The sequence below is a fragment of the Puma concolor genome, chromosome A3 (assembly GCF_028749965.1).
Source record: "Puma concolor isolate L17-30 chromosome A3, mPumCon1.1.hap2, whole genome shotgun sequence".
NCBI classification, from domain to species: Eukaryota; Metazoa; Chordata; class Mammalia; order Carnivora; family Felidae; genus Puma; species Puma concolor.
In genome coordinates, this window is record NC_141669.1 from 74,721,446 (window position 1) to 74,737,190 (window position 15,745).

The 15,745-nt window shown below is 47.7% G+C and overlaps 2 protein-coding genes across 3 annotated transcripts in view; one reads left to right on the plus strand and one right to left on the minus strand.

Annotated features, from left to right (window-relative positions):
- Positions 1 to 7,546, minus strand: part of TTC7A (tetratricopeptide repeat domain 7A) — a 120,970-nt gene extending 113,424 nt beyond the window's left edge. The window contains exons 1-2 of one of the 2 annotated variants that reach the window (XM_086701155.1): positions 7,473 to 7,546; positions 6,780 to 6,976 (exon numbers count right to left, since the gene is read on the minus strand). In XM_086701155.1, coding sequence (XP_086557281.1) covers positions 6,780 to 6,976; positions 7,473 to 7,531 — 256 coding nt within the window. In that variant the 5' untranslated portion in view covers positions 7,532 to 7,546. Of the gene's footprint in view, positions 1 to 6,779; positions 7,341 to 7,472 lie in introns of those variants that run through there. The other variant, XM_086701154.1, reaches the window with a different exon arrangement.
- The window catches only part of MCFD2 (multiple coagulation factor deficiency 2, ER cargo receptor complex subunit), a 40,600-nt gene continuing 31,650 nt past the window's right edge, over positions 6,796 to 15,745 (plus strand). Inside the window, exons 1-2 of the mRNA XM_086701158.1 lie at positions 6,796 to 6,933; positions 12,770 to 12,875. The gene's annotated coding sequence lies outside the window, so the exon portion shown is untranslated. The remainder of the gene's footprint in view (positions 6,934 to 12,769; positions 12,876 to 15,745) is intronic.

The window sequence follows — 15,745 nt, forward strand, 5'->3', positions numbered from 1 at the left end:
CAATTCAATTAAAATAAAATTTAAATCAACTCAATGGGGTGCCTGGGTGGCTCAGTCAGTTGAGCGTCTAACTTTGGCTCAGGTCATGATCTCACGGTTCATGGGTTCGAGCCCTGCATCTGGCTCTGTGCTGACAGCTCAGAGCCTGGAGCCTGCTTTGGATTCTTTGTCTCCCTCTCTCTCTGCCCCTCCCCCCCGCTTGTGCTCTGTCTCTCCCTGTCTCTCAAAAAAAAACAAAAACAAAAACAAAAACAACCACGTTAAAATTTAAATCAATTCAAGAATGAAAGGCAATCTTCTTCAGATTCCCAATGCCAGCTAGGAGGAGGGGCAGGCTATGGAGTGGTGGATGCCTGAACTATGGGCCACTGGGCAAGTTGCTCCCCCCCCTCCAACCTGTTTTGCACCTGTTAAACCAGAGGTAGGTTTAGGAACCTGCTCCTTCTGAAGGAACTGAGTCCCTCCTGGGCTGGTCCCCGGCTCTCTGCAGTCCAGGGTGCACATGCAGCTTCCCATGGTACTCATTGGCTCTGTTGTTCCTCTCCTGCCCAGAGATACCAGCTTCCTTCCCAGCAACTCTTAATCCGGAAATACTCCCCAGGGCACAACACCTCCCCTCAAAGTAATGGCAGTGTCCTCTGGACACTTTGCTACTCAAAGTGAGGTCCGGGGCTGGGTGGATCTGTGTTTGTCACTCAGTCCTGCAGAGATGAGTTCAGTTTAGAGTACACATTCAGAAACGTTGACAATAATGTGACAAAATAATTTTGAATCTGTTGAAGTAAAAAATGGGAGGTAGCAGTTTGGGTATCTTATGAAAGAATCAGAGCACAACAAAATGGGAATGAAAAAACAAAACAAAACCCAAAACATGAGAGTAATCCTTCACCTCGGATTGCTTGAGAAGCACTGCTCTGAAGCACTTCTCACTGCTTGAGAAGCACTGTTGAGGGCCTACTGAGTGCCAAGTATTTTATTATACGGTAGCATTTAATCTGCACAGCTCTAAAAGGTAGATACTACTCCCATTTTATAGATGATAATAAAGATACGCAATATTGCCATGGTCCCAGCCCACAATAATAATACAACATAACATTACACGACACAGCCATTGAACAGCCTGTCTCTCCTGCACCCCCGGTACAGCACAGCTTCTGGTAGTTTAGAAATAAGAACAGTCTAAGAGTTATAAAAAGTAGGTTCAAAGGTAGTAGGAATTCTTAGTAGGAATTCCAATAGCAATTCCAAGGGCAGGGATAAGGACTGTTCTCATCCTCATATACCTATGAGTTTTAGACTGTTCTTCTTCTTTTTTTTTTTTTAATTAAAAAAAAAACTATTCATTTATTTTTGAGAGAGAGAGGAGGGGCAGAGAGAGGGGGACAGAGGATCTGAAGCAGGCTCCAGGCTCTGAGCTGAGAGCAGTGAGCCCGACGCGGGGCTCAAACTCACAAACCAGGAGATCATGGCTTGAGCCGAAGTTGGACACTCAACCGACTAAACCACCCAGGTGTCCCCAGACTGTTCTGTAAACTAACACTGAAGGTCCTTCTCCAGCCTTTTTGCTCCACTTCATCCCCACCCAAGGTCTGTGCTTTCTTTAGTAGACACAGTAGGGGTTGGGAACCAAACTTTCTTTTCTCGCTTGCCCACATCTCTTCCCTCTCTACTCTGCCTTCCTTCCCCTTCTCCTGTCCATCCCATCATTCCCAACTGGCCAATCTATGGGACTGAAAGATATTTTAGAATTAAAGGTTCTAGATTTTCAGTTGTTAAATAAGAATACAAATGGATTAGAGGCTTTCCTGTCCTTCCTTCTCCGGAGGTAAAACATGCCTTTTTATCATCTTCTTGTCTGAAACCCACTCCCTATCATGATTTGGGTAAAGTATTTCAGCTTCTGCCCTCCCAGAGGCATTAGGAACACCTTCCTGACAGTGACACAGATTCTGGCAGCCCAGCCCAGCACAGCCCCCTGCCCTGGGCACAGGCCCAGAGGAGGCCCCCACTTAATGGCCCCTCAGATTCCCCAGCAACCTGGTTTTGAAGCCTCTGGCAGCTAGCTTCCCATCTACTCCCACCCTTCTCCAGGCCTCTTTCAGGGCACTAGGCGACAGGGACCCACTTCAAAGATACCTGCCCCTTCCCCTAGAAACCACATTTGCAGGGCGGTGCCTCTTCTCCACAGCCTGCCAGTCTGTAGACAGGAAACCTGGGTCCAGCCAGGCGGGCCCTTCCCCACTAAGGCAAATGGGGACACAGTGGTCTCTGCAGCTGTTCACACAGGACCGCAGAGGGCTGGGAACTTCTAACCACAGCGAGATGAGGAAGAGGCCAAAACTAGTGAGAGGCCACCTGCCTCAAACACACCTCCTCTAACTCCAACTGAAGAAATTCTCAGAACAATTTCCAGTTCAGGAGAAAAAAAAAAAAAAAAAGATGGGGGTGACTACAGATTATGAGACTCTAGATGGATGGATAGATAGAGGGGCAGTCGTGATAAAGTAAGTACAGCTTAAGAATATTAGAATCTAGGTGGTGGGTATACAGGTGTTCACCGAAAAGTTCTTTTAATTGTGCTGTACGTTTGAAAGTTTCATAATAAAATACTGAGGGGAAAAAAGAGACACTCACGCTGTTAAACAAATAAAATGTGTAGCTTTATTTGGATCCTGATTCTAGCAAATGAACTGTAAAACTAAATCATGAGATTTGGGGGGGGGTTGTGATAATGGTATGGTGGTTTTGCCTTTTCAAAAGAGCTTTTATTTGGCAAAAAAGAAAGGAATATACAATTGATTACATTAAAATAGAAAGCTGCAAAAAAACAACCAAAAAAAATGAAATTTCAACTTATTATCTAAACCATCATCCTACCTCACACCAAATCATCCTGTCAATGACATTCTAAGAGACTTACTGAAATCCTAATTTGTCTTTAGAATTCCTTTTGTGTAGCAGACCTCTAATCTTAATCAGGAAAAATTATTTTTTTTTTAGGATCCCACACTGGCTCCTGACAGTCACCACTTCTTCTTCTTCCTTTTTTTAAATTAAATTTTTAAAATGTTTACCTATTTTTGAGAGAGAGACAGAGCATGAGCTGGGGGCAGAGAAAGAGGGAGACAGAATCCGAAGTAGGCTTCAGGCTCTGAACTGTCAGCACAGAGCCCCCACGCGGGGCTCGAACTTGTGAACCCCAAGATCATGGCCTGAGCTGAAGTCAGATGCTCAACCAACTGAGCCACTCAGGCAGCCCTCCACTTCTTTATGTATGTGCTTATACACCACCGTAAATAAATCTCTTCGCAATTAAAAGAAACAAGAGTTCTTAATAAGTACCTAGTACAATATTCAATGTGGGGAAGAAATAGGTTGGGGTGTAGCTCAAACAAGACAGTTCATGAGTTCATAATCACTGACGCTGGTTAATGGATACATGGGATCCATTCTTTAGCTTTTTTGATGTTTTGGAATTTTTTCATAATATTCTTTTCCTTTTCTTTAATCACTTGGATGGGTTCTTTGTTTTTACATGAACAAACTCCACCACAGCCAGCCACACTCTGGGGTTCCCCTGCTCCATCCTGACCAAATCTAAACCGGATGTGAGTCTGAAAGAAAATGTACAAACAGTGGCAACCACCTTCCCCCTGGGTGGGTGGTGGGGAGCAGCCTCCCCTGATAGGAGAGGGTAGGGCCCCCTCTGCCTGAGATTCTCCTCATCCTTCACTCCCACCAGACTCCAAAGAGGCCCCCACAGCCAGTCCCCCTCTCCTACCCCCTGGACTGAAGTAGATGCTTTGGGAGCAGTTTTTAGTTTCTGTAGGAAACCTTGCAGAGACAGCAGGGCTCAGGGCCTCAGTCTTTAAAATGGGGTTCAACTGGGGTCTGGCTTCCCCCTCAATACATTCCCTCCCTCTCCCCAAAATATGTAACTGTTGAAGATTCTGGTCACTGACTATACAAGTGTAACAGGCCAAGTGGGACATTAAGAATCTCTCTCCCGGGTTGGAGGGGGTCAGTGCCTATACCACTCCAAACAAACAGGCCCTCAGTCCCTTGAATGATGAAGAAACCCTGCAGAGAGGGAACCAAAATAGCAGACAATCCAAAAAATGCTCTACACTTGGGTTTTAGGACTCATTTGTTTTCCCAGTGTGCATCTGTGTGTGTGCCAGCCTGTGTGTTGGGCCAGTGTATCCAGATCTAACAGGGGGATAGAAATCACTCACAGAACCAAACCCAAAAATTGGCAGGAGAGACCCCAATGCCTCGCTCAGACTCCCTCCTTTTGTGACAGGTAGTCCCCATGGTGAAGCCAAGCCATGCCCCTTGTGCCCTGCCCCCACCTTCACTAGTAGTAGACTTGATGGCAGGAATGTAGACTTTCATACAGGCTCTGCCACATAAACATTACGTGACCTCTCTGGGCCTTGGTGTCGCTATTTGTACAATGGAGACAATAACTCGTGCTCTGCCCATAGGGTTGTTTATAAGGATTTTTAAAAAAATAGGGAAAGCACTTTATAACCATACTATACCATTTATAAATTATGCCATACCAGTGTTTCCCAATAATGCCTCATAGAATATGGTCAAGGCAAGTTTGAGAAATATGCTGTTTATAATCCAGCCTTGTCTTATACATCATGGGCAGGTGTGCATATTAAAGGCTCTGAAAAGTCCTGCAGTGAAAAAAAAAATCTGTTTAACAATATTGAATCTATTAGGTCCGATTTCTTTACTTTTTGTGCTCCCTAAACTTGTTCCTCTTGGAATACCAATTAATTAATTACATAACCTCCTTGAGACCTCCGAAGAGCAGTTTAAGAAACTGAACTCAAGGGGCACCTGGGTGGTTCAGTCCGTTAAGCGTCAGACTTCAGCTCAGGTCATGATCTCACGGTTCGTGGGTTCAAGCCTCACGTTAGGCTCTGTGCTAACAGCTCAGAGCCTGGAGTCTGCTTTGGGTTCTCCGTCTCCCTCACTGTTGTCTGTCCCTCCCCCACTTGGGCTCTGTCTCTCTGCCTCTCAAAAATGAATAAATGTTCAAAAAATTTTTTTAAATGATTGGACTCGAGGACGTCGGGTTCCTGTCTTGGCCCAGCATGTTTCTCTGTGGGGCCAATCTTACGCAGATTCCCATAACTCACCCAGGCCCCAATGCCCTCCATGTGGGTCCACTTCCACTCCCACCCTTGGAAGCCCTACCCCACCACATCACTCCATGCAGGGGACAGAAGAAAACCTTCAATTTCTCTATTTTGGCCTGGAAGACCAGGGCCCACCAACTTCTCCCATACATGCACCTATTGTTCTGGTCACTCCCCTCAACCCCTGTGCCCAGATCCATCTCAAAGCCTCAACCCGACTGTCTGTCCATGTCCCCTGGCCCCCTCAGTGGCCTTCTATCCTTCCTCCTCGATGGGCAAACACACTCTGCCCTTCCCAATACCAGTCGGAGGCCAGCACACATTCTGCGGCTCCTCCAAAACTCCTTTTCCTCTGAGCTCCGCCATCCACTGCACGATCGCCCTCTGGTCACTTCTCTGCCTCCTCATCCATTTTGGCAACTCCTCAGGCTGGAGGAGTTGTGCTGCATCTCATTTAGAGGTAACAGTGCCAGAGGTTAAAAGGATATACTCAGAAGCCTGAATTCAAACCCTGGCTCTACCACTTATTGATTGGATGATCAAATTATTTAACCTTTTGGGGCCTGCTTCCATATTTGCAAGCAGAGCAGACAAAAGTGCAGGCTTCATGGGGTTGTTGGGAGGAATTAATGAGTTGACTGAAGTGCTTGGGGCAGTGTCTGGCACACAGTGAGTGCTGGGTAGTGTTAGCTGCTATTATTATTATTATTATTATCATCATTATCATTATCATTACCATCACCATCACCACCACCACCACCACCAGCACCACCACCACCACCACCACTCTGTCTCCCTCACAGAACCTTCCACAGGCTGGGCAGTCTTTAAAACCTCTTCATAACTGCATTCATTGACTCCCTACCTCCTTCCACAAGGCTCTAAAGTGGTTGCGCACAGAGAGGGCTCCGGGAGGGCTCTCCAGGATCAGCTGAGGGCACCAGGAACATGATTTGAGGCCAGAGACCGGGGCGGGGTGTTCCGTTCCCCTCCCCTCCCCGCGACTGCCACATCAGGGTGCTTTCCCGCCCCAGCACAAGAGCCCAGCCCAGCCAAACCAGCCCTACTGCCAAAGCCAGGGCTAGATGAGTCCCGAGTCCGACCACAGATGAGGAAACTGAGGTTTACCGGGCCGCTTTCCTGCTTCACCACCGCACGCCGGAGCTCGCCAACCCCCCAACCTTGTCTGCTGTGGACAGAGCTCAGTTGTCAACTAGGCTCGGGAGAAAGAAGGGGAGGGCGGGGAGAGACACACAGCCTTCACCTGATGGAGTTTAGGGACCGGGTGCGGGGTGAAGGGGCGGTGCAAGAGTCCAGATCTTGCCCGGAGCTGATCTGTGCCGATTCTACCATTTCACAGTAGACGGAGTTACCCACATGATCCCAAAGGACAGAGAGCAAGAGCAGTCTCTCTTTTCTCCCCCAAACCTGCTTGTGGTTTTTCTCCTGGGGCATAAGAACCTTGCTAATCACCCTGGTTGCTCCTAACACCAACACTACAGGAAGGGTAATACCGAAGACGGCCGTCGGCGGCCGGGAGGCAGTCGGGGCCCGCTTCCTGGAGGAGGCGGTGCATTTCGCGCGCTGGGTACTCTAGAGCCAGCCCCTTCCCTCACTCACCGGCGTCCAGAGAGGTGAACGCGGCGCTCGGGCTGGTTCGTCGGTTGCCTCCGCCGCCGGGCACGACCAGCGTCTGCAGCTGCCGGACCAGCTCGGGCATGCGGTCCCAGTGGCCCTCCGCGCGACAGCGCTCCAGCTCGCTCTCCATCTTCAGGTGGGAGCCGTGCGCGCCCTTCGCAGCCATCTTCGCGCGGGCGCTGTCATGGGAGGTGCGGCCGAGAAGTGGAGACCCGGCCGGGGGCGGCGTCCCGGCTGGGGCGCACACGCTGGCGGGGGCGGCGGGGGCGCAGGCGGAGGCCAGGTCCCGGGCGGCAGCGGGGGCCCGGGCGGCGGCGGCCGGGCGGCAGCAGCAGCACCCAGAGCACCGCCCGGCGCCTCCGGACTGGGGCTCCGGCTGCGCGGCCCCGACTCGTCCAGGAGCAACCTCCGCCCCCGCTGCAGCAGCTCCTGGCGGTGCTGCCGCCGCCGCTGCTGCAGCTGCTGCCACAGCCCCCGCCCCGGGCCCGGGCGCCACCAGCTGTGGACCCGCCCCTGGCCGCTGCTCCACCTCCGCGGGGGCGTGGCACGGCCTCGGCGAGCCGGGCGCGCGGGCGGCCACCGAGGCCGCAGCAGCCAGGCACGCGAGGAGCGCTGACGGCCGCCCTGCTGCCAACGCCGGGTCCCCGCCGCCGCTGCCGCCGACTCGGCGCTCACTTTAATGCTGCGCGGGGCCCCCGCGCCCGGGGGCTCCTCGCTCCCCGCCCCCTCCCCATCCCATCGGGACTCTTGGCCTGGGGACTCCCCAGTCCGACACCCCGGCTTTGTGTGTTGGCCTCGTCACCACCGCTGCACGTCACAAATCCGGGGAGAGGCCGGCCGGTTGCCCCCGCCTTCGAGAGCGAGCCTCCCCGGGAGCCGGCCCTGCTGGGACGCGCGAGCCCTGAGCGCGTGTTCGGGCAGGCGGGTTGCGGTGCGGAACAGGCGTCTGCAGTCCGAGAGACTTTTCATTTTCTTTTGTAACAACGCAGTTCCTCTTTCCAACTTGACAACCGCGCGCGAGCTGGCTGGCGTGTCCTCTGTGGAATCCCGTTACCCTGGAGTTCTTCAAGGTTTTAAGCTGTTTTCCAACTTGGTATTTCTTTCGTAATTCTGGTGTCTCAACACTGTGATCAAAACTCATGGCATGGCTTAGCTTGGCTTTGTGGGGTGCTAAGAATAAGAAGTTCAAGGGATCACAAGGTGGCCTGTAGGAGGAGGGACTGATTAGGGTGTTCCCGCCTTTGGGGCGGTTTACATTCGAGTGTGGGGATTGAGGCCATCATGCAAGAAAAAACAGCGAGACCAAAAAAACTCCCTTGAATGTAAGTGACATGTTGCATGGTGCAGACCGAAGACTCCAGAACACAGGAGAGTCAGGGCAAGCTTTTAAGTGTAGTATAGACTCCTAAGAATTAGGTGTCCACCTTCCTCCACAACATAGAGGGCTTCACCACTGCCTGACATGTGGCGGTGAGAGTGGACTTGACCGCTTTCAATGTCACCAGACTCACTGCTTCTGTAACTGTGGTAAGGTTTTTTGCCAAGCAGAGCCCAGGCCACTGGTGCTTAGTCCTTCCAGGCCCTTTGCTACGGGGAGGGGGGGGGGGGTTGTCTGTGGAAGGCAATCTTCTGCTTCACCACTACTCCACTCCTATAACTCCCAGATGGGTACCCTCCTTTCCAGGTTCCGAATGCAGCTCCATTCCATGCTTGGGGACAGCATTTTCTGACCTTGGGAGCACTTGGGGTCTGTCCTAAACTTCCAGAAGCCAGAAAGTAGATGAAGGAAAACGGACAGGTCTGGCCTTTCGAATTTAGAAACCATTTACTCCATTTACATGAAAGCTGCGCCTACTCTTGTTACCCCCTGTAGCTGGCATTTGGTTAGCCTTTGGCTACCCTTGTTGGTCACTGGAACCGCCTTTCACTTGGAGAGAGCTGTCCCTGTTCTTTAGATGAGGATGGCCTGAGAACACCCTGTGATATGCCCCAGGGTCAGCGTTGGAGCAGGCAGAGGACAGCAGAGTTGAGGACAGGAAGGCAGCCCTGAAGGAAATAAATAAACCTCCCCTCCTCCCTTTTTTCTCCCTAATCGTTGCCAACCCTGCCCCCAGGTTGCAGGACTCCAGGGAACTAACTGAAGAATTGTTGCTTGTTCCTTTGACTCAAGCACCAAGATTTGTGTGGGCATGGCACGGGGGAGAGAGGAACACAGTATTGTGGTTAGAACTTATAACGAGCTGTTCCTTAACACTGCAGCCACATTCCTGATACCTTTGTGGTTCTTTTCTGGCAGAGACAAGCCCCTAACCTGCTAGTGACCAGCATTTTTTTCAGGGGAGTAAGAGACTATAGGAACAAGAGCAAAGAGCAGCCATGATTGTATTAGTAATGTTTGCCAAAATAAAAGGCGTGTGGAAAGTGTGGCAGTTGCTTTTATTTTTTAATAATCAGAAATCTCTCAGATGGTGATTGTTTTTCTTTTTTAATAATCTGAAATCTCTCAGATGAGAGTTTAGGACAAGTTCTAATAAAGATTGCCATTATGTGCTGGCTGGAAAATGCTATAAAAATAACTTGCTGATCGTGAGAAGCTGCGTTGATTGCCTACCAGACTGAGGGAGAGCACTGCCTGACAGTCCCAGCATCTCAGAGAAAGTACTGAAGTTCACAGGAGGTAAACCGACCTACTAAGAAATGTGTAATTTTACAGAGCAACAAAGATGGTACCGGACAAATCACCTCTACCACCAAGCTGACAGAATATTCCACTAGTTCAGCTGCTGCCTCTGACTAGGTGGGGAGGCTCTTGCCACTAGATCACAAGCTATTGGTCTCGATTCCCACGAAGTTAAGGGCTTGAAGAGATCTCTCATGTACTTAAAGGTTGAAGGTTTATGGTATTTGGTTAGGCCCAGAATGGGAGGGTGTTGAAGAGCTAATCTGAACTCACAAAAAGTCTGTTCATGTTTGGATTCTGAGAGAAAAGGTGTGGTTAGCAAGGAATTGAGTGGGTTGAATAATGGAGTGGAGATTTCAGAAAAGTTCAGGATGTATGGCCTGCAGTAGCCAGTGAGACCTGGGGATCCTCATAACTGTCTTAGATATGGGCCACAAACCCCTTGCACAGCTGGTTGTCTGGAGTAAGGGATTTCCCTCCATGAGATATCTTTTGTCTTGGGTAGTGCACTTCCTTTGACAAATTGTCAGCTTTTCTATGGAGCCCTTCTGCTGTCTCTGAGCAGTAAGCAGTAGATGAATCAGCCTTGGAGCTCACCTCATCTTTGGAACACAACAAAAGATTGTCTGTCCACATATTGAATAAGAATAGAATTACAGGGCAGTGTAAGGCCCTTGAGGTTCTGATTGAGGATTTGTGAAATGTAGGAGAGGACCTCAGTAAACTGAGGCACAGTGGTCCAGGTACTATTTTTGATTTTCCCTGGAGAAGACAAACAAGTATTGATTTTTCATTTACAGACACACAGCAAAGGAAGCACAAGTATGGATCTACAACTGTGAAACACATAGTCAGTCTCTTTAGGACTTGCAAATAGAATGGTAGTGTATTTGACTTGCACTGTTGGTGGGAACGCAAATTGGTGAAGCCACTCTGGAAAACAGTGTGGAGGTTCCTCAAAAAATTAAAAATAGACCTACCCTATGACCCAGCAATAGCACTGCTAGGAATTTACCCAAGGGATACAGGAGTACTGATGCATAGGGGCACTTGTACCCCAATGTTTATAGCAGCACTCTCAACAATAGCCAAATTATGGAAAGAGCCTAAATGTCCATCAACTGATGAATGCATAAAGAAATTGTGGTTTATATACACAATGGAGTACTATGTGGCAATGAGAAAGAATGAAATATGGCCCTTTGTAGCAACGTGGATGGAACTGGAGAGTGTGATGCTAAGTGAAATAAGCCATACAGAGAAAGACAGATACCATATGGTTTCATTCTTATGTGGATCCTGAGAAACTTAACAGAAACCCATGGGGGAGGGGAAGAAAAAAAAAAAAAAAAAGAGGTTAGAGTGGAAGAGAGCCAAAGCATAAGAGACTCTTAAGAACTGAGAACAAACTGAGGGTTGATGGGGGGTGGGAGTGAGGGGAGGGTGGGTGATGGGTATTGAGGAGGGCACCTTTTGGGATGAGCACTGGGTGTTGTATGGAAACCAAAAAAAAAAAAGAATAGTAGTGTATTTGAGTTTGATCTTAAAGGGAAGCAGCGAGTGACTAATTTATATGTGGCCCTGGGATCCTAAACAAATCTATATTCCTGCCCACTGGGTTTTTCAACTGAGAGGATAGGAGCATGTTACAAGGGCTGGGACTAGGTATGAGACTCCTTTCTCTTTAAGTCTTTTCTTTTTTTTAGAAAGGCTTCTGATTATTAGTTCTACTCCTTCTTTATCACCTTATATTAGATACTGTTATGCAAGTTTGGGTAGAGATTGAACCTTGATGGGTTTTGCTCCAGTAGAATATCAGTAGGATTTTTGCTGTTAAGAGAGCTTCAGTCTCTGCTTGATTTACACACAAAGGTACTGGTAAATCATATCCAAATGAGCCAGGATCTTGTTATGAATAGGGAGGTCCTGGGGCGCCTGGGTGGCGCAGTCGGTTAAGCGTCCGACTTCAGCCAGGTCACGATCTCGCGGTCCGTGAGTTCGAGCCCCGCGTCAGGCTCTGGGCTGATGGCTCGGAGCCTGGAGCCTGTTTCCGATTCTGTGTCTCCCTCTCTCTCTGCCCCTCCCCCGTTCATGCTCTGTCTCTCTCTGTCCCAAAAATAAATAAACGTTGATGAATAGGGAGGTCCTTGGGGACCAGAAGGAAGAGACCATCAGGAGAGCATTTAATGTAGCAGTGACAGTCGCACAGTAAATCCCTTGCTATTAAGTTAATGAGTGTGGTGTCCCAAAAGTTAAAAGAACATTCCTTGGTTAAAGGTTTGAGGCTGATGGTTATGGGCTGGGGCCTGGGGAAAGCATGGTGAGATTAGATGTGTGGCCAGAGTAGTTTGCTGACTCCAAGGAAGAGGTTGTATAATAGTGGTTGGGTTTAAGATTGGTATTATTATGCTATATCAATAAAACATTAGTAAGGTTGTCCTTTTATTTTTAAAGAAATGTTTCCTAGTGGGTTTAAGAGTAGAATGAGAAGGGCGCCTGGGTGGCTCGGTCAGTTAAGCTTCCAACTTTGGCTCAGGTCATCATCTCATGGTTCACGAGTTCAAGCCCCATGTTGGGCTCAGCCCATGTTGGGCTCTGCTTCGCAGATTTTGTGTCTCCTTCTCTCTCTGTTCCTCCCCTGCTCGTACTCCATCTCTCTCTCTCTCTCAAAAATAACTCCATCTCTCTCTCTCTCTCTCTCTTTAAAAACATTTAAAAAATTTAAAAAAAAAGAGTCGAACGAGAAACTAAACACCTTCATTGGTATCTTTGTTGTTGTTTGGTTGCTTAGTTCTAGAACTCTTTCCAAATATTCAGCAAGGTTTTGGGGGTCTGGGCTTGGGGTTATTTCCCATTCTACTTTTTGCTTGCATAATATGGCTCCTCTATGTATGGTTCAAGGCCATTCACAAAAAGATAAGAGAGGAGCCAGGGTCATGTCTGCTTCAGGATCAACTCCTGCGTGCAGCCACTAGGTATGAACCTTCCCTGAAGTCTCCATCAGACTTCTCCCTTTTTGGTTTGAAGAACTGAACCAGAGCACAGTCTATTTTTACCCGAAAGACAAGAGGATAGCCTCCAAAAGACCTTGACCAACTCTCCAGCTTTTATAAACCCCAAGGATTTCCTATGCAAATGAAGGCTATTTAAGTTACCCTTGAGAGTCTTCCCATTCTGACTTTTTCATTGAACTCCTTGCATCTAGAAGGAATTGGTACATATATGGCTGCCCTGGGCTATATGTCTCTCAAATGATTCTAAGTTCCTCTGCAATGTTTTCTCTCTCATCTAGGCAATGACAGAGTCTCTGACAATGGCTTTCAGCTGAGAATGAAACCAGAGCTTAAAATCCACCATAAGAGGTTTTCTCTGTTCTGCAGGAGGTTTACTTTAAAGAGGTAAGTGAGATTTGGGGTACCTGGCTGGCCAGAAGGGAGGGGCAGTGCATCAGGGGAAGAGGTAGAGGGGTAGCAGGAGATGGGAGGTGCATAGCATGGGTGAAGAAGATCGTAGGCTTGAGTTGTGGTTTGGGAGATCTAAAAAATAGTTTTAACATGTTCACATTTTTCTTTTGCTTTGGCCAAGCAATCTGTTAAGGAAGCAATTTTTGAATATGGTTTCTTATGGATGCTTCCTCATGCTAATAAAAAATAATGAAGACCATTGGATGCTTAGAATTGTGCTGCCTTTACATTCTGTGGCACCTCTCCAGTGAATAACTGTTCATATCAGAACTTCCTCATAGTGGCCACTGTAATTCTAAATTATCCTTGGTGAAATGATGCTATTTAGGAAGATAAGTGCACAAATTTGGATAGAGCATAAATACATGGATGGCATGGACTGAGGTTTATACCAAGACAAAGCCTTGAGAGCCTGGGAATGGCATCCTCTGGCTCAAGGCCCCCCAGCCTCACAGCTAGACCTTACCCAGCCACAACTCTGATGAATTTATACTTCCCGGCAGATAAAAGGTGTGGAGACATCTTTGCTGAACCTCAAGACAAGTCTGAGGAGAGTTCTCATAAGTGGCCCAAGACAGAATTTGTCCCAGGGCCAGGTTAGGGACATACTTCTTGGGTCCCGTATCTGTCCTTTCCACTATAAACTTTGCTCTGATTGAGGCACAACCGAAAATGACCAGGATGGACATAGACAATAGTGGTATTGTTCATAATAAGGCAGATATCTACCAAGAGAAAAGATTTTCAAATATGGTCAGATAATCAAAGGATTCCCGAAAGGGGTTCCTTATCACTAGAGACAAATAGACTCTGTACTTGGGGAGCTCAAGCCCAGTACCAGACTTACATCTCTCATTGCTGTGGTCTAAAAGACTCCTGAGGGGCTTGAGGACCTCAGAGGAGCACACTTTCTGAGTCAGGGTCTTGGCCACATTGGCAAGGAGGTCTCAGTGGGCCTCATAATTGAATGCTGCTCCCTGAAAATATTGTCCGAACAACTTTGTGAGAATGCAAAGCTGAGTTCTGATCGCAGGAAGGAAAACACAACTGTGCAGAGTCATAGTAGCATCTGTATTGGGGAGGCTACGTCAAGATATTTATAAAATATTGGGTCTATTTTAAGGCAGCTTTTCTAATGAGCTTGATAAGGACTGGGCAAGAATCATGATAACAATAGTTCAGGATGGATGGACAGTGTGAGGTGAGGGTTTTGAAACAAGAGTTTCAAGGAGTCTTAGAAGATAAACAGTGGTTGGATGCAATCTATTGAAAAGTTGCAAAATTCATTCAAGGTTACTTCTTGAAATTTCTGCAGAAACAATAGTTATTTACAACTTTTATCATCCCGAGCAAGAGTTTCATATAATAAAAAGGTCATGTTAACATCAACAGTAAGCAGGGTGCAGGTGGTTTTGATTCTTCCTGTGTACTGTGCTCGCTTCGGCAGCACGTATACTAAAATTGGAACGATTCTTCCTGTGTACTAATACAGAGAGGGATTATGTATGATTATTACCACATCCCCTCACTCAAATCACTCTTATTTATACTAATTGTCACAGTGCTGGGAGTAATTAGGCCATCCAGACATGGGAAAAGCCTGGTAGGGGATGTCCTTCCCACCTTCTGTTCCTCTCTTCTCTCTTGTATTTGCTGTTCAGGGCCCCCGCAGGACCCTGTGTTCCCAACAGGAACCCTAAAAACCCTAAATTTGAATACAATTAAACCTTTTCTTCATAGCCAAGAGTGCTTTCATGCACTCAGATCTTCAGTGTGTATGATACAGAGCCTGCCCAATCTTCTTGTAGTCCCATGGCCCACAGGCCTTGTATTTGGAAATCAGCCTTTACTTATGACCTTGGTTGTTGGCTCATAGCATTTCTGGCCCATGGTGTCTCGTGTCGTACTTAATGATTAGTACTGTGAACTGGCCAACTGAACCAGCCCTCCTAGAATGTTGCCATGAAAACTCTGCCAAGGGCTGGCTGTATGGTCAGTTTTTCCCTTTGACAGCTGCCAGAAAAACTGCAGGTAATCATTAGGTGAGGGATGAGGCCCTACAAAGGCAAGCATCAAAACCATGAATTCTTTGTGCTTGTGCATAGTGGGCACTCAGTAATTATTTATTATGTTAATTTCGGAATCCTATAATGTTAAAGGTTTCCCCAGGCCTGGGAGATGAGAGCTCTGGGATGTCGCCTATCCCTCCCTCCCCTCCACCCAATTTCATGATTGAGATACTAGCACGTTTCTCCATGCATTGACTTCCCTCCCATCATCTGGGTCCATTCTGTTCCCCTGGGGTCCCAGGTGACTCTTGCTTCTCCTCGGTGTTTTCTGTGTCATCTTGCAGGACTGCTACAATGGTGCCCACCCAAGAGTGGGGGTTCACACTTTCTCCCAGCCTTTGCCAGTGCTGGTTCTTTGCCCAGATACTGCTATCCTGGAGGAGAGAAGTCAGTCCAACCCAGGAACACTGAGAGCCTTTCAGCTCAGGTTAGGTGGCCTGATTTTAAGCTCCACCACTCCTAAGGCCAACTTGTGCGTCTGCCCTTTAATGATTATAGCAGTTTTAGGCCTTGAAACATAGCTTTGCTCTCTCTGCTTTTAAATCTTTTTTCCTTTCTTCTCTACCTTTTAAAAAAATTTTTGTTTTAATAGCATTTTTGCTGAATAGCAAAAAAAATAACACAATTAAAGGAAATTACATAAAACATAATTATTATGAAGCACTTTCATTAACTATCAACTAGAAAGAAATACGGTTTTACCAGCATCCCAGAAGTCCCCAATATATCCCTTCC